The sequence below is a fragment of the Uloborus diversus genome, chromosome 2 (assembly GCF_026930045.1).
Source record: "Uloborus diversus isolate 005 chromosome 2, Udiv.v.3.1, whole genome shotgun sequence".
Taxonomy (NCBI): Eukaryota; Metazoa; Arthropoda; class Arachnida; order Araneae; family Uloboridae; genus Uloborus; species Uloborus diversus.
The window spans coordinates 13,425,601-13,446,747 of record NC_072732.1 but is presented as its reverse complement, the minus strand read 5'-3'; the positions used below and the strand labels follow the sequence as shown (position 1 = coordinate 13,446,747).

The window sequence follows — 21,147 nt, the reverse complement described above, 5'->3', positions numbered from 1 at the left end:
TTTCTGAAATAAAATAAAAAAAGACAGTAACGTGTTTGTCTTTCTTTTACAATAGAAACACTAAGTTATTATACAAGAAAGTTCTGCGTATTTGCCTCAAAGAATAGCAAATGAATTATACAATAACCTTTTCATTGTCAATACAATGTCAGATACAATGTTAGATACAGTAACCGTTTGTTTAAAGCATGACGAAAAAGCGCAGCAATAGGATTTTAAATCAGTCAGCATTTTACAACCTTAAGAGGAAACATAATTATTTGTGTCAAACAAAGAGACAGTTTTCGGTTCTAAATAAGGAAAACAATTGACAAAGGGGAATGTAAGCAGTAAGCTTATTGTTCACAAATCTATAAAAACGTATAGCAGTGTGGCAAACGTAATCAGAATACAGAAAGAGCCTCGTGGAGGAAAACTGAAACATCCCTGTAAGAATCTGTGAAATCCCAGCAGTGACGAGCAAAACTTCTGCACCATGTCGAACGGTAAGAGCTTTTTTAAATTTTAGTTTTCCTGAAGCGTTGCAGAAAAAAGAATAATTTAAAGTTAAACTTAAATTTTCTTTATCCCAGTCAGAAAAAGGATGTATGACTTTCCAGATAATGACGAAGAAGATCCAATAATTAAACCAGTTAAAAAAGTTAAAACAACAAAACCCCGTTACGACGTTGATTTATCAAGTGATGCAGATGGAAAAAAAATTCCACCGTACACTATCAACTGTGGAAAAGGAATAATGATGGAAGTAAAGGAGTATAGAGGTTCATTCTATATAGGGCTCAGCAGATGTGCTGAAGGATCCTCCGAGATCAAGAATCGATTTAATATACCCATTGCGCAGCTAGAAACGTTGGAAAAAGCGTGCGTTCTAATGTTGAATTACATCAAAGACTGTGAATAACTATAGTTTAGCCTTAGTAAATTGTCTTCTGTATTGTTTAGCATTTAGTTTTAAAGTATGTTAGTATTACTGTGTGTTTAAGTAAATTGTAGAATAGTTTAAATATTTTGGAGCTTGTAGAAAATAATATCAGTAGTTTGTCGTCCAGATTATTTCAGTACTTCGTTTTAAAACATGTTTGATTATCATGTGTTTGAATAACTTGTAGCATATTTTAAATATCTAGTAGCTCGTAACGAATAATATCAATGTAACAAGGGGGGTACAATTTAAAAACGACAATGATGATTTTTAGGGAACGTATATCAGCATTTAGAGGTTATGCAAGAGCTTTACGTGCATCTGTATCATATGTAGATCCATATATTCTGTATACAGACGCAAGACTTCACATACATAATATCCTTGATACAAATACCGTTTTAAGGATCAGATTAATCATTTGCATGATTGTTATATTTAGTAAAACAATTGATGACGAAGAATTGACCAATGTATTTTATTTTCGCAGTTATCCAGAGCGCATTTTATCTCGATATCAAATTTATAATGCAATAGACTTAGCATTTAAAAAAATATTTGAAAGTATAGAAATTTTTTTACGGAACGGAAGTGGATGGGTAATAAAAAATATAACTGCATTAGATCTTCACATAGGCAGTTATCATGTTGAAAGGGGTGGTTGCCAAAATTCTCGTCTTCCGACTAAGTTAAAAAACAAAAAGTCTGTGTTAAACATTAAATGCAATGATAACTTATGTTTTGTGTACAGCATTCTCGCAAAACTATACCCGGTAAAACAAAATGCAAATCTGTCATTCAAATACAAAAAATATATTAGGAGATTAAAACTTAGCGGATTTGTGTTTCCAATGGAAATTTCAAAAGTAGGATTATTTGAAAAGAAAAATAATTTAAGAATTAACATCTTTGCTTGGGAAGAAAACGAAATATTTCCACTTTATACGAGTACACAGCCAAAGGCTTATCGGGAAATTGATTTACTTTTCTATCAGAAACATTTTTTTCTTATTAAAAATTTTAATAGGCTTATGAATAAAAAAAATGGAATACATTTCTTCTGTAAAAAGTGTTTATGCGGCTTTTCTCGACAAAGTACACTGAACTCGCATCATATTTTGTGTCAAGACATCAAAGCGCAAAAAGTTACTCTTCCTAAGCCCAACACAATCTTAAAATTTACAAACCTTTCCAAAATGCTTTATCACCCTTTTTGTATATACGCAGACTTTGAGTCCTTAACTCGAAAAGTATCCACAGTTTTACCATGTCCCTCACAGAGCTACACATCAGTGACAGAAAGACATGAAGCAATTAGTTATTCTATAATAGTAACCGATGTAGACGATAATATTATTTTTCATGAATATTTTTCCGGGGAGAATGTTATAAAAGAGTTTCTGAACACTTTAAATGAAATTTCTAAAAAACTTTTGAAGAAAATGCATCAAACAGCAGGAATGATAGAAAATATTAACAGCAGTTATGATCCTGATAAATGTCACATTTGTAAAAAAAAGTTTCTAAGTAATGAAATAAGAGTTCGGGATCATTGTCATTGGGGTATGGGATACATTAGAGGTTTAGCACATCAATCCTGTAATCTTAATTACAGAGCTACATATTTTATACCTGTAATAATTCACAATTCTAGAAACTATGATTCTCATTTAATTTTGAAAAATTTAACACCTGATGTTATAAGAGCAATTAATATTATACCGGTAAATATGGAAAAATTTACTATGTTTTCATTAGATGCGTTGAAATTTTTAGATTCGTTTCAATTTTTAGATGCATCATTGGATACTTTAGTTAACAATCTGAAATCATCGAATCACAAATTCAAAATTTTCAACAGTTTTTATAAGAATGAGAAAAATCGTCATTTACTAAAAAGGAAAGGAGTTTTTCCTTACTCTTACGTTGATGAATTTGCAAAATTAAAAGAAACTAATTTACCACCGAAAGAAGCTTTTTTTAACGTTCTCACAAACTCTCCTATTAGTGAAAGTGAATATAAACACGCTAAATTAGTTTTTAAAACATTTGAATGTAAGAATCTTGCAGACTACTTAGAGTTATACCAAAATGTTGACACAATTATGCTTTCAGAATGTTTCAATTCCCTACGTCGCACCGCGATGAAGTACTATCAGTTAGACCCCGTGTTTTTTCTGACCATGTCAGAATTAACATGGAATGCCGGTCTTAAATTGACAAAAGTAGAGTTACAATTATTGAGTGATGTAAACGAATACATATGGTTCGAGTCTCAAATGAGAGGAGGGATTAGTTTTCTAGGAACGAGATATGCAACTGCAAACAATCCATACATACCCGAAACGTATAACCCATATGAACGTCAGAATTATATCCTCGCACTTGACGCTAATAACCTATATGGTTATGCGATGAGCCTCCCTTTGCCAATAGGTCATTTTTCATGGCTTACAAATGATGAAGTTCTAAACTTTAATATTTTTGACTATGATGTAAACTCAAATGTTGGCTTTATACTTGAAGCTGATTTACTAATTCCGAAATCAATTCATAATCGAACAAGTGATCTCCCATTGGCTGTAGAACACTTAAAAATTGAATATGAAATGCTTTCTCCTTATTCTAAAAAATTATGCGATAAATTTAATTTACGACGTACATTACCTAGTAGAAAACTAACTCCAAACCTTTATCCAAAAAAAAATTATATTACTCATTATTTAAATCTGAAATATTATGTTGAACAAGGTGTAGTGGTTACTAAAATTCATAAAATATTGGCTTTTAAGCAACAAAGATGGTTAAAGAGTTACATAGATTTTAATAACAAAAAACGGACCGCAGCTACAGATGAATTTACAAAATCATTTTTTAAAAAAATGAATAATAGTTTTTTTGGTCGCCTAATGCTAAACCAACGTAAGAAAATCTCAGTAAAAGGTGCTCTGACGGAAAAAGACTGCACAACTTATATGGCGAGTCCTTTATTGGACTACTTTGAACCGATTAACGATAATTTTACTACTTTCAAAATGAAAAAAGCTAACATCATTCTTGATAAACCAGTTTATGCGGCCTTTTCTGTTTTGGAATTATCAAAATTAAGATTATACCGGCTTTTTTATTCACATTTTAAAGAAAAGTATGGCAGCGATTGTCACTTACTTTATTGTGACACGGATTCTCTTTACCTACAGATTTTCTCAGAATCTGCATTCCTTGACTTAAGAGACTCATTTTCTGATATAATGGACTGTAGTAATTTCCCACCTGGTCATATTTTACATAATTTAAAAAATAAAGGTAAATTGGGATATCTGAAAAGTGAAACAATAAAACCTATTAAGGAGTTTATAGGACTGAAACCTAAGATGTATGCTTTCTCCTTTGGTGAAACATGTAAAAAAACTGGCAAAGGTGTAAAAAAATCAACTCTTCAGAATTTTACGATGAATACGTATAAAGAAGTTTTAGAATCTGAATCGAGTTTGAAGCACAAACAAGCACTCATTATTTCAAAAAAGCATGAACTGACAACAGTTACCCAAAACAAAACTACTTTATCTGCATATTATGATAAAAAATACTTGAATGATGATGGTATTACATCATTAGCATATGGACACTATTTGATTGAAAAATAATAATTTTTAAGATTTGTAATATTTTACAAAATATATTTTAGAAACCTTTTTTGTTGGTTAATTGACAAATCGTATTTTTATATTAAGTAAGAGATAAGGTTTGTGATTATAAGAGTATATTAATAGTGTTTATAAATAAATTAAATTCATTTATTGAAAAAGAATCTGTATTGTTGAAAATGTTGTTATGTCTACTTGAGATCAATGCATTTTTGATTATTAATAATATAATGTTTTCATAATACATTATGCGTTATATGTTATATTTACATGTTGAAAATGCTTAAATTTGATTGTTTTGTAATACATGATATTCTGTTTTGTTTATTAATAATATTCTATGTACATTATATTTCAAGTTTATGTATTTAAAGAAATAAAGAGCAGACCTCTTCTCAAGAGGCCTGAAGAACACTGAACTTGTGAGTTGTAGTTTTAAAATCACCTCACTTGTTTAGTGTTCTCCAGGCTGCCAAATCAACCGAAGACAGAGGAAGAGTGCGGAAGATCAAGACAAAGCTGTCCCTGGAAAAGATGGTTGAAGATCAATAAAAATCAAGACGGAGTAATTTCTAGCGGCGGTAAAATATTTACATTTCTTATATTTCAAGCTTATTAATATGATATGCAAATGTTGTATCTATTTAAAGGAATAAAGAGCGAGATGAAGAACGCGGAAGATAAAGACAGAACAACTCCTGAATATGGTAAAGTGTTTTAAAGCTCTTATATTTCAAGTTTATTATTGTAGCATGAGTTTGCACCTTAATATTGAATATTAAGTAATATGGAGAATAGCTAGATCAAAATCCCTACTCTTAAAACGCTTGAAGAACACCGAATTTCTAATTTGTAATTAGTATTACCATGCCAACAACTGCAATTAGTAAAAAATCCGTTGAACTTAGTTTAATTTCTAAAACTCGAAAAGAAATGCATGAGTTAGATTCAGAAAAACTCACATTTGAATATTACGAAATTAACTTCTGAACTCGAGAAAAAAAAATCCAAAGTTGGTGTTGGAAACTACTCATTAAAAGTTTTTAAACGGTTAATGTATTTTCCAAACTCATCAACAAATGCTTGAGTCAATGTTGGAAAGACTCCTACAGTTGAATATGATGAGTTTTCAGTTCCGAACTTGAGGAAACATTCTCGAGTTGGTGTCGGAAACACTCATAAGTTTTTGTATGGTAAGTTCATTTTCCAAACTCAAGAAAAAATGCTTGAGTTAATATCGAAAAGTTCTATTTGAATATGAAAAGTTTAATTTCCAAGCTCGAGAACAAATGCTCGAGTCGATGTTGGAAATACTCCTCCGGTTGAATATAATGAGTTTAATTTCCGAACTCGAGGAAAAATTCCTGAGTCGATGTCGGAAACACTCACAAGTTTTTGTATGGGGAGTTCAATTTCCGAACTCGAGAAAAAATGCTTGAGTTGGTATCGGAAAACTCCTATTTGAATATGATAAGTTTAATTTTCGAACTCAAGGAAAACTTCTCGAGTTGGTATCGGAAACACTCACAGTTTTTGTATTGTGAGTTCAATTTCCGAACTCGAGAAAAATGCTTGAGTTGCTTTTGGAAAAAAAAATCCTATTTGAATATGATAAGTTTAATTTCCAAGCTCGAGAACAAATGCTTGAGTTGGCGTTGGAAATACCAAGCTTTGTATAGTAAATTCATTTTCCGAACTCGAGAACAAATGCTTGAGTTGGTGTCGGAAAAACTCCTATTTGAATATGATAAGTTTAATTTCCAAGCTCGACAAGAAATGTTGTGTTGATGTAAGAAACATTCACATTAAACGATAACACAAAAAATAAGAGTTCAAAACTACAAATAAAATAAAACATGCAAACCAATCAAAAGATTGTTGATTTTGTGCATGACAAGAGGATGGGAGGTATACAGTTATTAGCATGGTAATACTACTCATAATTCCTCCCTCAAACCGTATCCCGATAGAAATTACGCAAACGATGACAGTTTGAGAGTAGTTTTGACGTCAATTCGAAGCAAAATGCTACCGATTTTTTTCTTTTACAGTAGGGCATTATGATGAGATCTTGACAAAACAGGGAAGATAATATTTTTCTGCAAAGCTTTCTTTGCCGCTGTTTCATGAGAAATTCCGAAGGGCCCATTCGGTTATCTTTGTCAGTTAATATCTAGAGAATAACTAAATTACTTGCTTGTTTGCCTGAATATTTGAAATTCATTGCTCTTCAACCCTTAATTTAGGATAATTTTGGATTGCTCTTCAACCATTAATCTATAATATTAATATTATAACGGGATAGAGAGAGGATTTTGTACTTTTGCTTATACATGGTGCGACCCAAACGTAATGAACCTTCGTTTAAAAAGACAGATTTATTGAGTTGATCGGCACAACTGCCTAATAGTCTTAAAAATTGGTACAGTCGGCTCTATGTTTAACGACTTTCAAGGGACCACAAAAAATCGTCTTTCAGTAGAAAGCGTCCTTAAATAGAATGCTTTTAACACTATAGTGGACCATCTGGGACCGTGAAAAGCCGTCGTTAAATAGAGAAAGTCGTTAAATAGAGCGTCGTTAAACAGAGAGCCAACTGTACCTCCTGCAACAATGTAATTCTGCAGACGGCTTTTCCAGGATTCAAAGGCAACCCTTAAGTCCTGTTTCGAGGTATGTGCAAGGGCTGCCTTGACACGTGCTTGGATGTCTTCGATGGAGTCGAAGACATGGTTTCGTCACACACACAGTCACCATTTCCTGACCTTACGAAAGAACTATTCCTATTCAGAGTCACAACTGACTACAACTGTATTTATGTCGAGGACTGCATACTAAGTGCCTTGCCTCCATTATTTTTTTATACCGATAGATGGCAGCACCATCACCGGATCGAACAGTTAATGAGAATTTAGAAATAGACCAGGATCTAATAGCTACCTGGTGCTAGCACCCCCGGAGGTATCGTTTCACTTGGAGGACATTCAGACCACGAGCATATTTAACGTCGCCCAGTCCCCTTTAATGACGACGGTGGGTCTTCGACATCGAGGTTCGAACCCAGGACCCTCCGGCCCCGAATCCGACACTCTACCGATCGGGCTACCACGGCCCTTTACGAAAGAATTCGCGCGATTTTTCTACTTGTGAATAGACAGACACTCAGTCCCAAGCGACTGTTAAAGCATTGCGAACGTTCGGGAAGGAAACCGGAAGCATAATTTCATCTCTTTGCGTTGCTTTGACCAATTTTTCGTATCGCCGTGTCACGAATCACCGTATTACTGTTAAGGCCGATGGTGCCGCTCCGAAAGCTGGGAGGCAACTGACTTGCATTGCACTGTAAAGCCAACAACCCCCACCACCGTTGTAGTCAAGCGGAACGAGCTGCAGGGTGTGCATGCGTCAGAATAAAATAAGGATCATTACTTTTGGATCGCACCATGTATGTAGACTGTAATCTTCGGAACCACTGCACTTACTTTAATTTGATAATAAATTACTTTTATTGAAAGGGATTTTTACTTTGTTGATTTTAATTTTGCTCTGTTTGTAAAGCACATTTAAATTGAATTCTTTATTCTTAAGGAGGGAGAAGATGTTTTTTTTGAGCAATCACGATTGCTTATTGTTCTCACTTGACAGTTTTGATGCGCTATCATTTTATTTTTCCGCCAGCACCCTCTGCAGCATCACCGTCGACCGGCTCCTCACGATGCTGCTCCTCTAGCGAAAACCGTCTCCAAGTTGCATAAATATGCTACACACACTCGCATACATACACACCTACACACACACACACACACACACACACGGACACACAAACACATACACACACTCAAACTCATACATACACACACACGCATACATACAGACACCTACACATACATACAAACACCTACACATACACACACCTACACACAACTACCCACACACTCACACTCATGCCTGCACACAGACACAAACACATATGCCCACATATGCCTACACACATACACATTTCCCACCACACACAAATACTCATACACACAAATACCCACATACTCATACCTGCACACAGACACAAACACACATGCCTACACACACATACACATACCCCCTACACTCAAACACACATACCCCCCACACACATAAACACACATGCTTACATACACACACACACACACACTCATGATTGCGAAGAACATAATTTGAATTCAAGAGGTCAAAATTTAAATTAATTTTTCTTCTTCTTTTTTTTGTTCTATGTAGTTTACGACTTCTTCAATCTCTTCGCAAGTGACGCTTTCTATGCTCTATGCACGGACATCGCTGGGCCGTTGGGCAAGTTGATGATAAACTTGGACAACAGAGTCGGACTTCCACTTCCATAGAGTAAAATGTTTGAATTGAAGGTGAGACGAACCTTTTAGTGCTCTTTATGTCCAGGGGCTGTTTGTCTTTCTCCCACTGAATCTGGATCGGCAGCTCTCCGGAAGCCTCGCAGTGCAGTTCCGCGTCTTTGCCCTTCGGAATGGTATGGCTGACGAACTTAGATTCGAACCGGGGCGGAGCTGGGGAAGAAAAAAAAACAGTTTAAGGCGCGAACACCCTAAATACAGTCGAACCTCCATATATCGAACTTCCACATATCGAAATTTTCTACATATCGAAATCCCAGCAAATTTCTATGTTCATTGCATAGAAAAATTGTTTCTATATATCGAAAAAATCTCTATAGATCGATTTTTTTTTCGAGACATTCGTAGATTTTTTTCCCTCTTTAGACTGTTTGTCTCATGAAAAATAAAGGTTAGGGGAGAAAATTATGTTCACTAAAGGTTGCTACAAAACTCATAAGGAATCTGGGGTTGACGGGTGTGTAGATAGGTCGTTGTTTCGTTCTAGAGTTCTTAAATTCCCTCAAGTTTATTTCAAATATCTTAGTTGTAACCATTAACATTGTAAAATCAGTTTCAAGTCATCCCTTTTGTCTATTAAATATCGTTCCTAGTCGTTTTAGCTGCAGTAAAAATCAATCAAGTTAAGTAGATTAATTTTTTACTTTTCTCTCGATTTGTCAAATTGAAAATCCCCTCATGTTGCGGATCAAGCTGAATTGCCGAAGAATGAAGATGTATGAAGGCGCAAAAATGCAATTTCTGTTATTTTTTTTAATTATTAACTTTCATTTAATCCGATGCTCGTATAAATTAGAAATTAGGTTTTATACACGAAAATTAGCTTTAATTTTAATGTTGTAGGAGATTTTTAGGATAAAATAAGATCGTTTCTATGTATCGAAATTTCTATATATCGAATTTTTTTCCGGAAATTTGCTACTTCGATATATAGAGGTCCGACTGTATATATATTTTTTTCATCAATATTCATTTCACCTTTCTGATACTTAATACGATTATTGAACATGACATAAATAACACATTTTGACTGTTTACTTGTAAAAAAAATATCTTTTTGATAGGTTTTTTTACTTCCTTTTACAAAAAAGTAAATATTGTATTCGCGAAAAAAATTTCACTCAAAAATCGGCCTTAATTTCCATATTGCTGATCCCCGAATAAATGTTGAGTTTTTTTTTCAACCCGATCACACGTGGATAAGTGCCTAAGAATGTATAAACATTCGAAATATCCGTTTTGACTTTCCCCGAGTTCATTACAACGACTTTTCTCATGACGTCCGTATGTACGTATATATGTATGTATGTGCGTATGTATTTCGCATAACTCAAGAACGGTATGTCCTAGAAAGTTGAAATTTGGTTCGCAGACTCCTAGTGGGGTCTAGTTGTGCACCTCCCACCTCCCCTTTTGGTTGCTTTCGGGTGTTTTTAAGGAGTCTTTTGCCCCTTTTTGGGGGGAAATCATTGTTAATTTCGATGTATACTCAAGTGGTGTTATAATTTGGCGGACACTTGGCGATATATCGCCAGTCTTTTTGTCGCCAACTTGGCGACAAATTTGGTGATTTTTTTTATTTGCGAAAAAATTTTCACTCAAAAATCGACCTTAATTTCCATTTTATGCATCCCCAAATGAATATTGAGTTTTTTTTCAACCCGACCACACGTGGATATGTGCCTAAGAACGTATAGACACGCAAAATATCCAAAATGACGATTGCCGAGTTAATTACAACGAATTTTCTCGTGACATCTGTATGTACGTATGTATGTGCTTATATGCGTATGTATGTCGCATAACTCAAGAACGGTAAGTCCTAGAAGGTCAAAACTTAGTACGTAGATTTGGTCTAGTACTAAGAAGTAGTGTGGTCTAGTTGTGCACTTCCCCTTTTGGTTGCATTCGGGTGTTTCTAAAGGAATCTTTTGTCCCTTTTTGGGGTTAAATCATTGTTGATTTCGATGTAAACTCAAGTGGTGTTATAATTCGGCGGATACTTGGCGATATATCGGCAGTCTTTTGGTCGCCAAGTTTTGTTGCCAACTTGGCAACAAATTTGGCATTTTTTTTTTTTTTTTGAAATCTGGTTTTAATTTGGCCACTGGTGGTGATATTTAGAGAGTAAACTATTGAATTACATTAAAATTGCCAATAATGGAAAAATGACATTAAATTGGAGTAAAAGGAAGTCATGTGATGCACATATCAGCTCGTTGAAAAAAAACCGTATTTTTAGCAAAAAACTACCATTTTCTTAACCCTTCCAATGCCTTCATTTTTTCATAATTTAAAAACATTTTTGTGTCTACCTCTTTGTGAGACACCAGTGAGTGATATGACCTCCAATTTCAAAAGAATTAACTAAAAACCGGTTTTATGGGTGAAATTTTGAAAATTTCCCCCGAAAAATGTGCTTTCTCCCCCTAAGTTTAGTTGATCATTATTTCAAAACCACATTTCGCATGTACAGTAACTTTTCGAGGTTTATATCACAGTAATTTGTTCAATCACCATGTTTGTAAAGTTTCAAATGTTTAAAGTTAATACTTTTTTCGCTAGAGCTGTTGGCGTAAATAAAAACTTGAAAACGTGTTTATGAAAAAAATCAAGAAAGAAAACGTAAATTTCAGTTATGAGCAGTGGATTTAGTTAAGTAAATTTCTTCTAGTTTTCTCAATAACTCGTCGATTTAAAAAACAATTGCGGATTTAGAAAGAACACTAGGGTTCTCTACATTTCTCAAAATCGATTCTTTTTTTTCACAAATTAGAGTGTTCGCCTACCTTAAATTAGTTACGCGATGTGATAGATATCAGATAAAAGAAGATGTCCAAAAATTTCAACACAAACAAGCAGGTTCTTTTAAGCATGAACAAACTAAAAATAATCAGCAATTTTATTTAATTAAACTTACTGAACTGACTAACTTACAATTAAATAAAAAAATATTTTTGCATGATTCTTACGAAAGATCTAGAAGTAATATCTATCATTTGAAATTCCATTGATGATGACTGTCTTTGCTTTGCTTTACCAGTTTGTCTCAGTATATGCTCTAGATCTAGATCATCAACTGTTTTGAAATATTTGTCCGATGCTACTAACTGTTCAAAAATGCATAACAAAGCAATAATTGTGTGCACTTGCCAAAAATTTGTTGAAATTAAAATTCACCTAAAAAATGCAGGAAGAGTAGGGACGCTGAAACTACAGAAGATGGAAAAGCGTGTAATAAAAAAAGAATTTTTTGAGTAAAACCACTTGAAGAAATCCTATGAAGGTAATTTCTCCTCAAAGACAAAAAAATTAGTATTGCTAATTTTAAGAATTACTTCTCATACTTACACCTTACACCATACCATCCACCTCACAAGCGGATATGGAGACTCAGGAGCTAACATGCAAATACAAATACAAAAGTGACGTCCAGCATCAGGCTCTCGGCCCAACTAGATTGGTCCTCGTTAATTTACAATCCCCAGTGAAGATCAATGGCCCTCTAAAAACTATCTACTCCCTTGCTCATTACCACCTCTTCCGGTAAGCTGTTCCAAGGTTCCACTACCCTGCTAAAATAATAATTTTTCCTAATATCCTTGTTAGCCTGAGATTTAAATAGCTTAAAACAATGACCCCTTGTCCTGTTTTCAGTGCTTAACTTCAGCCCCGTAACATGTTTCATTTTAATAAATTTACACAACTGAATCATGTCCCCTCGGTCTCTTATTTGCTCAAGACTGTACATTTTTAGCCTTCTAAGCCTGGAATCATAGTCTAAATGAGAAAGTCCATTTATTAGCCTTGTAGCCCGCCTTTGAACCCTTTCCAATATATTAATATCTTTCTTAAGGAGAACAAAACTGAAATCCATACTCCAAAAGATTTGTTTGAAATAGATCTATTGATAAACCCAAGCATCTTATTGGCTTTGTTACTAATGCTGCACTGTGTTGGCTAAACTTTAAATTCTGATTTATTAAGACGCCCAGATCAGTAACTTTTTCTGCCTGCCTGCCTGCCTTATGTTGTAACATATAAGCGACAACATAACGAACCGAATTCCCTGTTAAAGAAGTATTTCTAGAAATGAGACTATATGTGTGAGATAAATATTTTTAGCTTGTGTTATTATAATGAAATCTGAGTTTGATCAGTAGCGACTTTACACATTTAGGGACCCGTCGCAACACATTTTAGGAGGCACCTTTGTCAAGCACAAATGTTTTTTTGATGTATAGTTTTGGATCTCTATTGGAGCTCTTATGCCCAGAGGGCCCCCTCACAACTCGACATGGTAAATCTATAACTGGGTTTGAAAATATATTTCTCTTCGCCGAAACCCAACTTAACAAAAGGAAATTAACTGTAATTTTCAATTTATGCAGAAACTGGAAACTTGTCGCGAGCGTGGGATTTGTTAGGATATTTTTTACACACCAGTTTTATGAAAATTATCAACCGGCCTTAATTAAAACAAACATGTTGCGTTTTTATCAACATAACGGATTAAAAGAAATTTTCAATACACAAAGACGGGAACACTAATGCAAGAAACATTTTTCAAAAACGCTACGAATATTAAAATTTCCTGAACTTCACTTTTCAAAAGGCATTACAAATACTAAAAATATGCAAAAACAGCCACTCTTAAAATTTCTCCAACCTCCTTTATCCAAAAACATTTTTTAAGACCACATTTATAGCCTTATTTTAAAAAAGGAAGACCTCACGCAATGAAATGAAAATGGTCGAGTTTAAAATGAAACAGCATCAGATGCATTCCGAGAAGTTTTGTTATTTTTATTTTTCCTAATTAAAGTTCCCTAACCGAAAAATATTCTTGTCTCATGTGCTCGAATTAAATTTAAAAAAAAAGAGAGGTTTATTAAGAAATTCTTGGATGCATATTTTCCTGTAACGTCTCTTCAAATTCTCGCCATTTTTTTCTGCTTTTAATTCAACTATACAATCTCCGAAGTGAACTGAAGAATGCCGTTCCTTCTTTCTTTGGAGGAGTGGCAGATTTTTTTAAAAATACGATTTGTAATTTAATCGCAGTAGAGGAAGCATCCGAGGAGATGGAATGCAATTAAACAGGAGCATTAATGCTAAAAATGGCTAAATTTTCATTCAAGTAACTTTTTAAAATCATTAGCGTCATATTCATCTGAATTCAAAAAAGTAAAAACGCTAATGAATTCAAATTCACTGAACATTATAATTTTTGAAATTTAATTTACCTTTTTTTTCTCTGAATTTAATTTTCAAATTAACAAAAAATATTTTCCTTTTATCTTTCGCAATATGAAAAAGAAGGTCGTGGAGAACTAAGCGATCCTATTTGCCCTTAGCAAGAATGCTTTTGTAGAAATGACCGTCTTTTTCTTCCTCCTATTAGCTTCAGGATCTAATCATTTTAAATAATCCTTTTAATGTTAAAGACAATGAAAAGTTTAAAATGCATAAATTTCTCAACATTGCGGATACGTGTTTCAGGATTACAAGGAACATCTTTTTCGATGCAAAAGAAGCGTGTGTAGGAAAAATTTGTATTATATACTGTTAAAAATTTTCCTGAAAATTTACGGTAATTGTTACTGGCATCCTTGTTGCCAGTAACTATTACCTTAAAAATAAAATGTTACTGTAAAAATTTACGGTTTCCTCGGTGGGCCACAGAAACCAATTGGAGCCGAGATCGCTTATTTCACCGGTATAAATTACTAAATACTAGTATCCTAATATGGAAGCGTCACACACACACACACTAGAGAAATAAAAAAAAAATATTTTCATGTTCCAATGCACAGAAAGTTATTTTGAGTGAAGCAAATTCCCTAGTCAAATCAGCATTTATATGGGATTCGATTTGCAAAATAAATGCAAAGACTTCAAGCCAGGAAACATGAGACTAAAAAATTTTGGAGAAGACAATTCAAGAAAAAACAGGTTTTGATGTAATTCCCTCAGGAGTTATTATAACAGAAAAAAAACTACTATGACGAAGGAAAAACTAAACAAAGTTGAATAGCAAAATGCTCCCTGTAAAAAAATTGCAGAAAAATGGCATAAGTAACCTGTGTTAGATGCTATAGTTGAAAAAATGCTTTTGCTCCATCAGTATAAACTATGCATAAGAAATAAACCAATCTTCTAATGGACATAGGTAAGAACTACAAATGAATAGCACCGAGCTTTTTGTCTACGAAGTATCTCCATGGAATTTGAAGATTTTCCATACGAAGAAAAAGTCTAAACTTTAATACTGCGTAGTTGCTTTAAATTCTGCAATCTGTTTAAGTGCTTTACTTCATTCGCTAAGGATTACTTATTTATTTGTTATACAGTCGAACCTCCATATATCGAACTTCCACATATCGAAATTTTCTATATATCGAAATTTCAGAAAATTTCTATGTTCATTACATAGAAAAATTGATTCTATATATCGAAAAAATCTCTATATATCGAAAATTTTTTCGATACATTCGTAGATTTTTGTTCCCACTTCAGACTGTTTGTCTCGTGAAAAATGAAAATTAGGGGAGAAAATTATGTTCACTAAAGGTTGCTACGAAACTCATAAGGAATCAGGGATTGAGGGCTGTGTAGCTAGGTCGTTGCTCCGGTCTGGAGTTCTTAAACTCCCTCAAGTTTATTTCAAATCTAGGTTGTAAGCAGTAACACTGTAAAATCAGTTTCAAGTTATCCCTTTTGTCTGTTGATTATCATTCCTAGTTTTTTAGCTTCAGTAAAAATCATTCAGATGAAGTCGATTGATTTTTTACTTTTATCTCGATTACACTGTCAAAACGATACCCTCCTAATGTTACGAATCAAGTTAATTGCAGAAGAATGAAGATGTATGACGGCGCAAAAATGTAATTTCTGTTAATTTTTTATTTTTCAACTTTCATTTAATCCGTTGCTCGTACAAATTAGAAATTGGGTTTTATACACGAAAAGTAGCTTTAATTTTAGTGATTTAGGAGATTTGTACGATAAAATAAGATCGTTTCTATATATCGAATTTTTTACTGGAAATTTGCTACTTCGATATATGGAGGTCCGACTGTATTTTATAGACTTTATGAAGCAGTTTATATAGTAACAAATAGCAAACATAAGTTTCGAAAACAAATATCTATGTATCAATATGATAGATATACGGAAGTCAAATAAGAATTTTGAAGAGTAGCGCGAACCGAACTTTCTTCTTCTGATGGGTTCATAATACAGGGTGACCGAAAAGTCCTTGACACATTTATAAAAAATCATAGAAAACCAACAAATGGGGTGGCTTCCTTCAGTCAAAAGTACTACTTTTAGTCACTGGAATGGATAGAATAAGCAAAAAAATAACATGGACCCAGAAAATACTTTCATTTTTCCCAGCAGTTTTTTTAATTATTTTTTTTAAATGTCCGATTTTTCAAACAAGGCGTAGTCTTTATGACGTCACACATGATGCACTTTGCCGCATCTTTGTATGCGTTTCCACATTATGATAACCAAGCAACGAATCAAAATTGCACTCTACGCTTGCTATTAACCATATCGTTGCCAATACGCGTGAGTAAAGATGCGAATTAAATATTTTGGAATGTGAATGGCAACACGGAATGGCATTTCATCATGTGTGATGTCATCAGCAGAAGCGTTAAGCGATGAAACAGCACCGATTTAAGTAATTTTTTTAAAACATTAAACTTAAAGAAATTATTTAAAAAATGGTCAGATTCTATGTTTTTAAGCATGCTCTTTCCGAAAAAAATACTTTTAAAATTTTGGAAACGACCCCATTCTCGTATGAATTTGCGGTTTGCACTATAAGACTTCACAGGTTCAAGAGTTTTTATGACATCGGAAAAAAAAAAAAAAAAAAAAAAATGAAAAGGGGGAAAAAGAAGAAAAAAGGCATTTCGCAGCCAGGGTATCAGTATACACTGTGCTTGTAATTCTTCGTTTAGTAATTTTCATTCCTTTTGCGTTTTTAGTAACTTTTAAATCGTTTTTGTTGACATAGGAAAACGCAAAAAGGAATGAAAATTACTAAACAAAGAATTACAAGCATAGCATATACTGACACCATAGCTGCGAAATGCCTTTTTTCTTCTTCTTTTTTTCCCCTTTTCATTTTCTTTTCTTTTTTTTTCCGATGTCATAAAATCTCTTGAACCTGTGAAGCATTATGGTGCAAACCGCAAATTCATACGACAATTTGTTGGTTTTCTATGAATTTCTTTAATGTGTCAAGGACTTTTCGGACACCCTGCATTACCGGTTTAGACATATTAACAAACTCGGATTGGTGATTTGACATATGACTAATGCTTCTTAGGAGAGGAAAGTTTTGTCCTCTCCTGGTTACGGCTCTGTTTTGTAGTCCTAAGCTCCTATTGAAAGAGGTCAATCGACCTCCTTAATAAGCATTAATACTATTGGACATATTTTGACCAATCAGCATCATATGCACCGGTACGTAGGCACTATTTTGTACATATGACTTAACATTTGTGTGCTACAAGAATAAATAAAAACTGCTTTTAACTTACGATCTGATATAATTCCAAAAACGCATAAACGTACAAAATTAATTATATATGGTCCAATTAATTAATTAGTTTATTAAAGGTAAATGGCTTTAGATTTTATCTATGCAGTTTGGGTAGTTAAGACGAATAAAAGAGTTCGCGTGTTTTTCTCTTTATCTCTACATAGTATAAAATGAAGTCCCCAAAAAGCGTCTGTGTGTTTGAACTCGCTAAACTCGAGAACTACCCGGCCGATTTCGCTGAAATTTTCACAATTTGTTCCTTTAAGTCCTGAGAAGGTTTGCAGACCAGTTCGAAAACAATTCGATGAATAGTTCTTTTTTTATTCCAATTTAGGCCCAATTTTCACATAAATTCCCGAATATGGGGGTGAAAAATTACTCGCAATTAGTAATATTATATATCGTTGGAAAGGGAAGAATTTTCCGCGTTCTACGCGATTTGTTCCAACGCTCTAACTTAATTGCGGCGGGAGTTATTGACGTTTTTAGCTCGAATTTGTTTATTCTTAGCTGAAATTTAGGCACTACTTTCTTCATTAAATTTATCAATAAAAAGTGAAGGAATTGCTCTACAGTTTTGTTTTTGACACCATTGAAAAGAGCTACCTTTTTTACTCCAGATCTAACTCGACCTATGGTCGGAAGTTTAACCCTCTATCTCCATTAGAAGAAAAGTTACAAGCGAATTAAATGAAGTTCAAAAATCTGTTCTCTATTCAAGTTTTTAACCATTTTATTTTGCGTTTCCACGGTAACGATTTTTGAATCTATTATTTGCATCTTTCTCATTTTCAATTCTGAAACTTATTTTATTTTGTGTTTCCATGGTTACGCTTTTTAAATCCATCTTTCTCATTTTATTTTAATTTCTTAAAAGTGTTTAAATATCTGTCGTCATTGTTTGGAGGGGAAATTTTGCATGATGATTTTTTTTTCTTTTATTTATGCATGATTGTTGAATATACATCACTTGACACAATTTTTGTTTTCAAAATAGACCGGGCAAAGCCGGGCAACGCAGCTAGTAGTAAATAAAAGTAAGGTTTCAAAGAAATTCTGGAAGGAAGTCTGTGGCGGGCCTGCGTCCAGGCGACCCCATAGCACCTACAGCCTTGAAATTTTGTACAAAATTTTTTCGAGCTCCGGGGATTTGCACCTGGGGTTTTATTTTTTAATATTCGAATTAGTTTTTTTATAATTAAATATTTAAGCTCAAATTTCGCTTAAATTGCCTATTATTGCATATTAAAGTTGTGAAAAATTACTTGCACATATTAATATTATATATCGTTGGAAATGGTAGAATGTTTTGCGATCTACGCAATTTGTTTCTATGCTCTAGCTTAAATAAGGCGGGAGTTATTTGCGTTTTTGGCTCGAACTTTTTTTAGGCTTAGCTAAAATTTAGGCACTACTTTTTTCATTAAATCTATCAGTAAAATGCGAAGTAATTGACCCACAGTTTTCCTTTTGACACCACTGGAAAGATCGGCTTTTTTTTACTCCAGATGTAACGCGACCTATGGTCGGAAAACTAACCTTCTATCTCTAAAGGTAAAAAAGTAACAAGACGTTAGAAATCAAGTTCGAATAATCTCATCGCTATTAAAATTGTTGATGTTTTATTTGGCGTTGCCATAGTTACGTCTTTTCAATTCGCTTGTTTTTTCTTTCTTATTCACAAAGTTTAAGGGTTTCGATTTTAACGAAAAATCTTAGGCTCAACTCAATTCAAGCCCCGAGCTAAAGCGCAAAATATATTACTAGAGACCACGAATATGAAAGCGACTTTTCAAACCTACGAAGCTGCATTTTTGCAATGCTTAGGAGCCCCTTAGCCCTTACGGCTCTGCTAGTTTGTACAAGTTACAGTATACTCCCGATTATCCGTGCTAATCACCGGGCGGCGTAGCACGGATAATCGAAAAACACGGATAATCCGAAAAATCATTTAAGGAATATGCAGGGTAACTATTTAAGGGGAAATTAGAAAGAACTAAATAATATATATATTTTACTCACACAAACCAGGATTTTTTCTTCGTAATTTATTGCTTAAAAAATTCGGTGATACATTTTTGCTTTCTTTGTTTGTTTAAATTGTTGCGTATATCCGTACGAATTTTTCTTACTGCAATTAATTCTCCGTAATCGTAACTTCTTTCACTCATGTAATCCAATAAATGTTCCACAGATTGTAGAGCAGTAGAATGTGAAATTGTATTTTCTTCACGTTATTCATCTTCGTTTTCGGTATCATCACTTGCGTTTGATTCAGTAACAAGTTCAATGATATTTCCGTCAGTTAGACATTAAAATCCTGATTCACATTCGTCGCTTTTAAACCACTCTTCGACATTTTCAGCGTCAACTGATTCGAAACCTTCGATTTCTTTAACTTCCTCAATGATGTTATTGATATTATCTTCGAAAATTGAAGATGATTCTTCATCCAATGACTCTTGGATGGCCCCTAATGGACAATGCAACAATAGAGCACATGAAGGTAGGGCACGTATCCGATTTGACCTCTGTGCATGGATAGTAGGGTACGCTTCGTATTACCTTGATTTTAGAGCATGAAAGAAGCTTTAAAAAGGTGTGATTCCGAAATGATGCACGGATAATCCGCAAACCGAATAATCCGCTTACGGATAATCGGGAGTATACTGTATTTTGAAACCCGGAGAAGGGGTGCTTTTTGCTTCAAAGGGAGCTCATAATGCGTTTATAATCTGTTTCTTTCTAACTGACGATTTAAATCTTTACGAATCAAATAAGATTGCGAAACAATCTTCGGGGGTCGGTGAGCGTAAACGAGCAGGGTGCAGAGCCCCGTAGTTTTAAATAAAATGCCAAGCGTGAATCTACACGTTTGAATTAGAATGATCCAAAATTGGTTATTATTCACTGAAGACTCAAACTGCTTTTTCAAGCAAATTGTCTAATTTTATCAGAGCAACATTTAATAGTTGTTTGGCTCTTTTCCCTTTCTGATTTATCAGCATTATTTGACATTTCTACATATTTACAATTTTAGATTTCCAATTTCACGTTTATGTTTCCAATAACTATGCTACAGTGTTAGGCATTAATCAATTATTTTTTCAATTGCCTTGTTAATTGATTGAAAAAGTAATTGCAATTAAATTAATTGCAGTTAAATTAATTGCAATTAAATTAATTGCAATTTAACTATTAGTTGCACTTTGCAATTAATTTAATTGGATTAATATACGTTAATCGTTTCTTACAATTAAAATAATTGCAGTTAAATTAATTGCAATTAAATTAATTGCAATTTAACTATTAGTTGCACTTTGCAATTAATTTAATTGGAATAATATACGTTAATCGTTTCTTACAATTAAAATAATTGCAATTAATTTTTTTAATTGTTTTATGAAACAATAAAACTAACAATTAACTTTACGTATCGATAGGTTCAGCGCAGGGTACGAAGTCCAAAAGTATTATTCGGCTTCGTATTTTCGTTCAGTGCTGATTGCTCGCTCAACAAGTGAACTAGTCTCGTGTTGGCAAGCTTTTTCCACACGTAAATGTTTGTGCGGAAAAAAATATTTTTGAATTTTTAATTGAAATATACCTTTTCTG

The 21,147-nt window shown here is 33.6% G+C and overlaps 1 protein-coding gene across 1 annotated transcript in view; it reads right to left on the bottom strand.

Annotated features, from left to right (window-relative positions):
* LOC129217817 (cell adhesion molecule Dscam2-like) overlaps positions 1–21,147 on the bottom strand; it is a 234,892-nt gene that overhangs the window by 54,499 nt on the left and 159,246 nt on the right. The window contains exon 14 of the mRNA XM_054852155.1: positions 8,975–9,122. Within this exon, the coding sequence (XP_054708130.1) occupies positions 8,975–9,122 (148 nt within the window). The remainder of the gene's footprint in view (positions 1–8,974; positions 9,123–21,147) is intronic.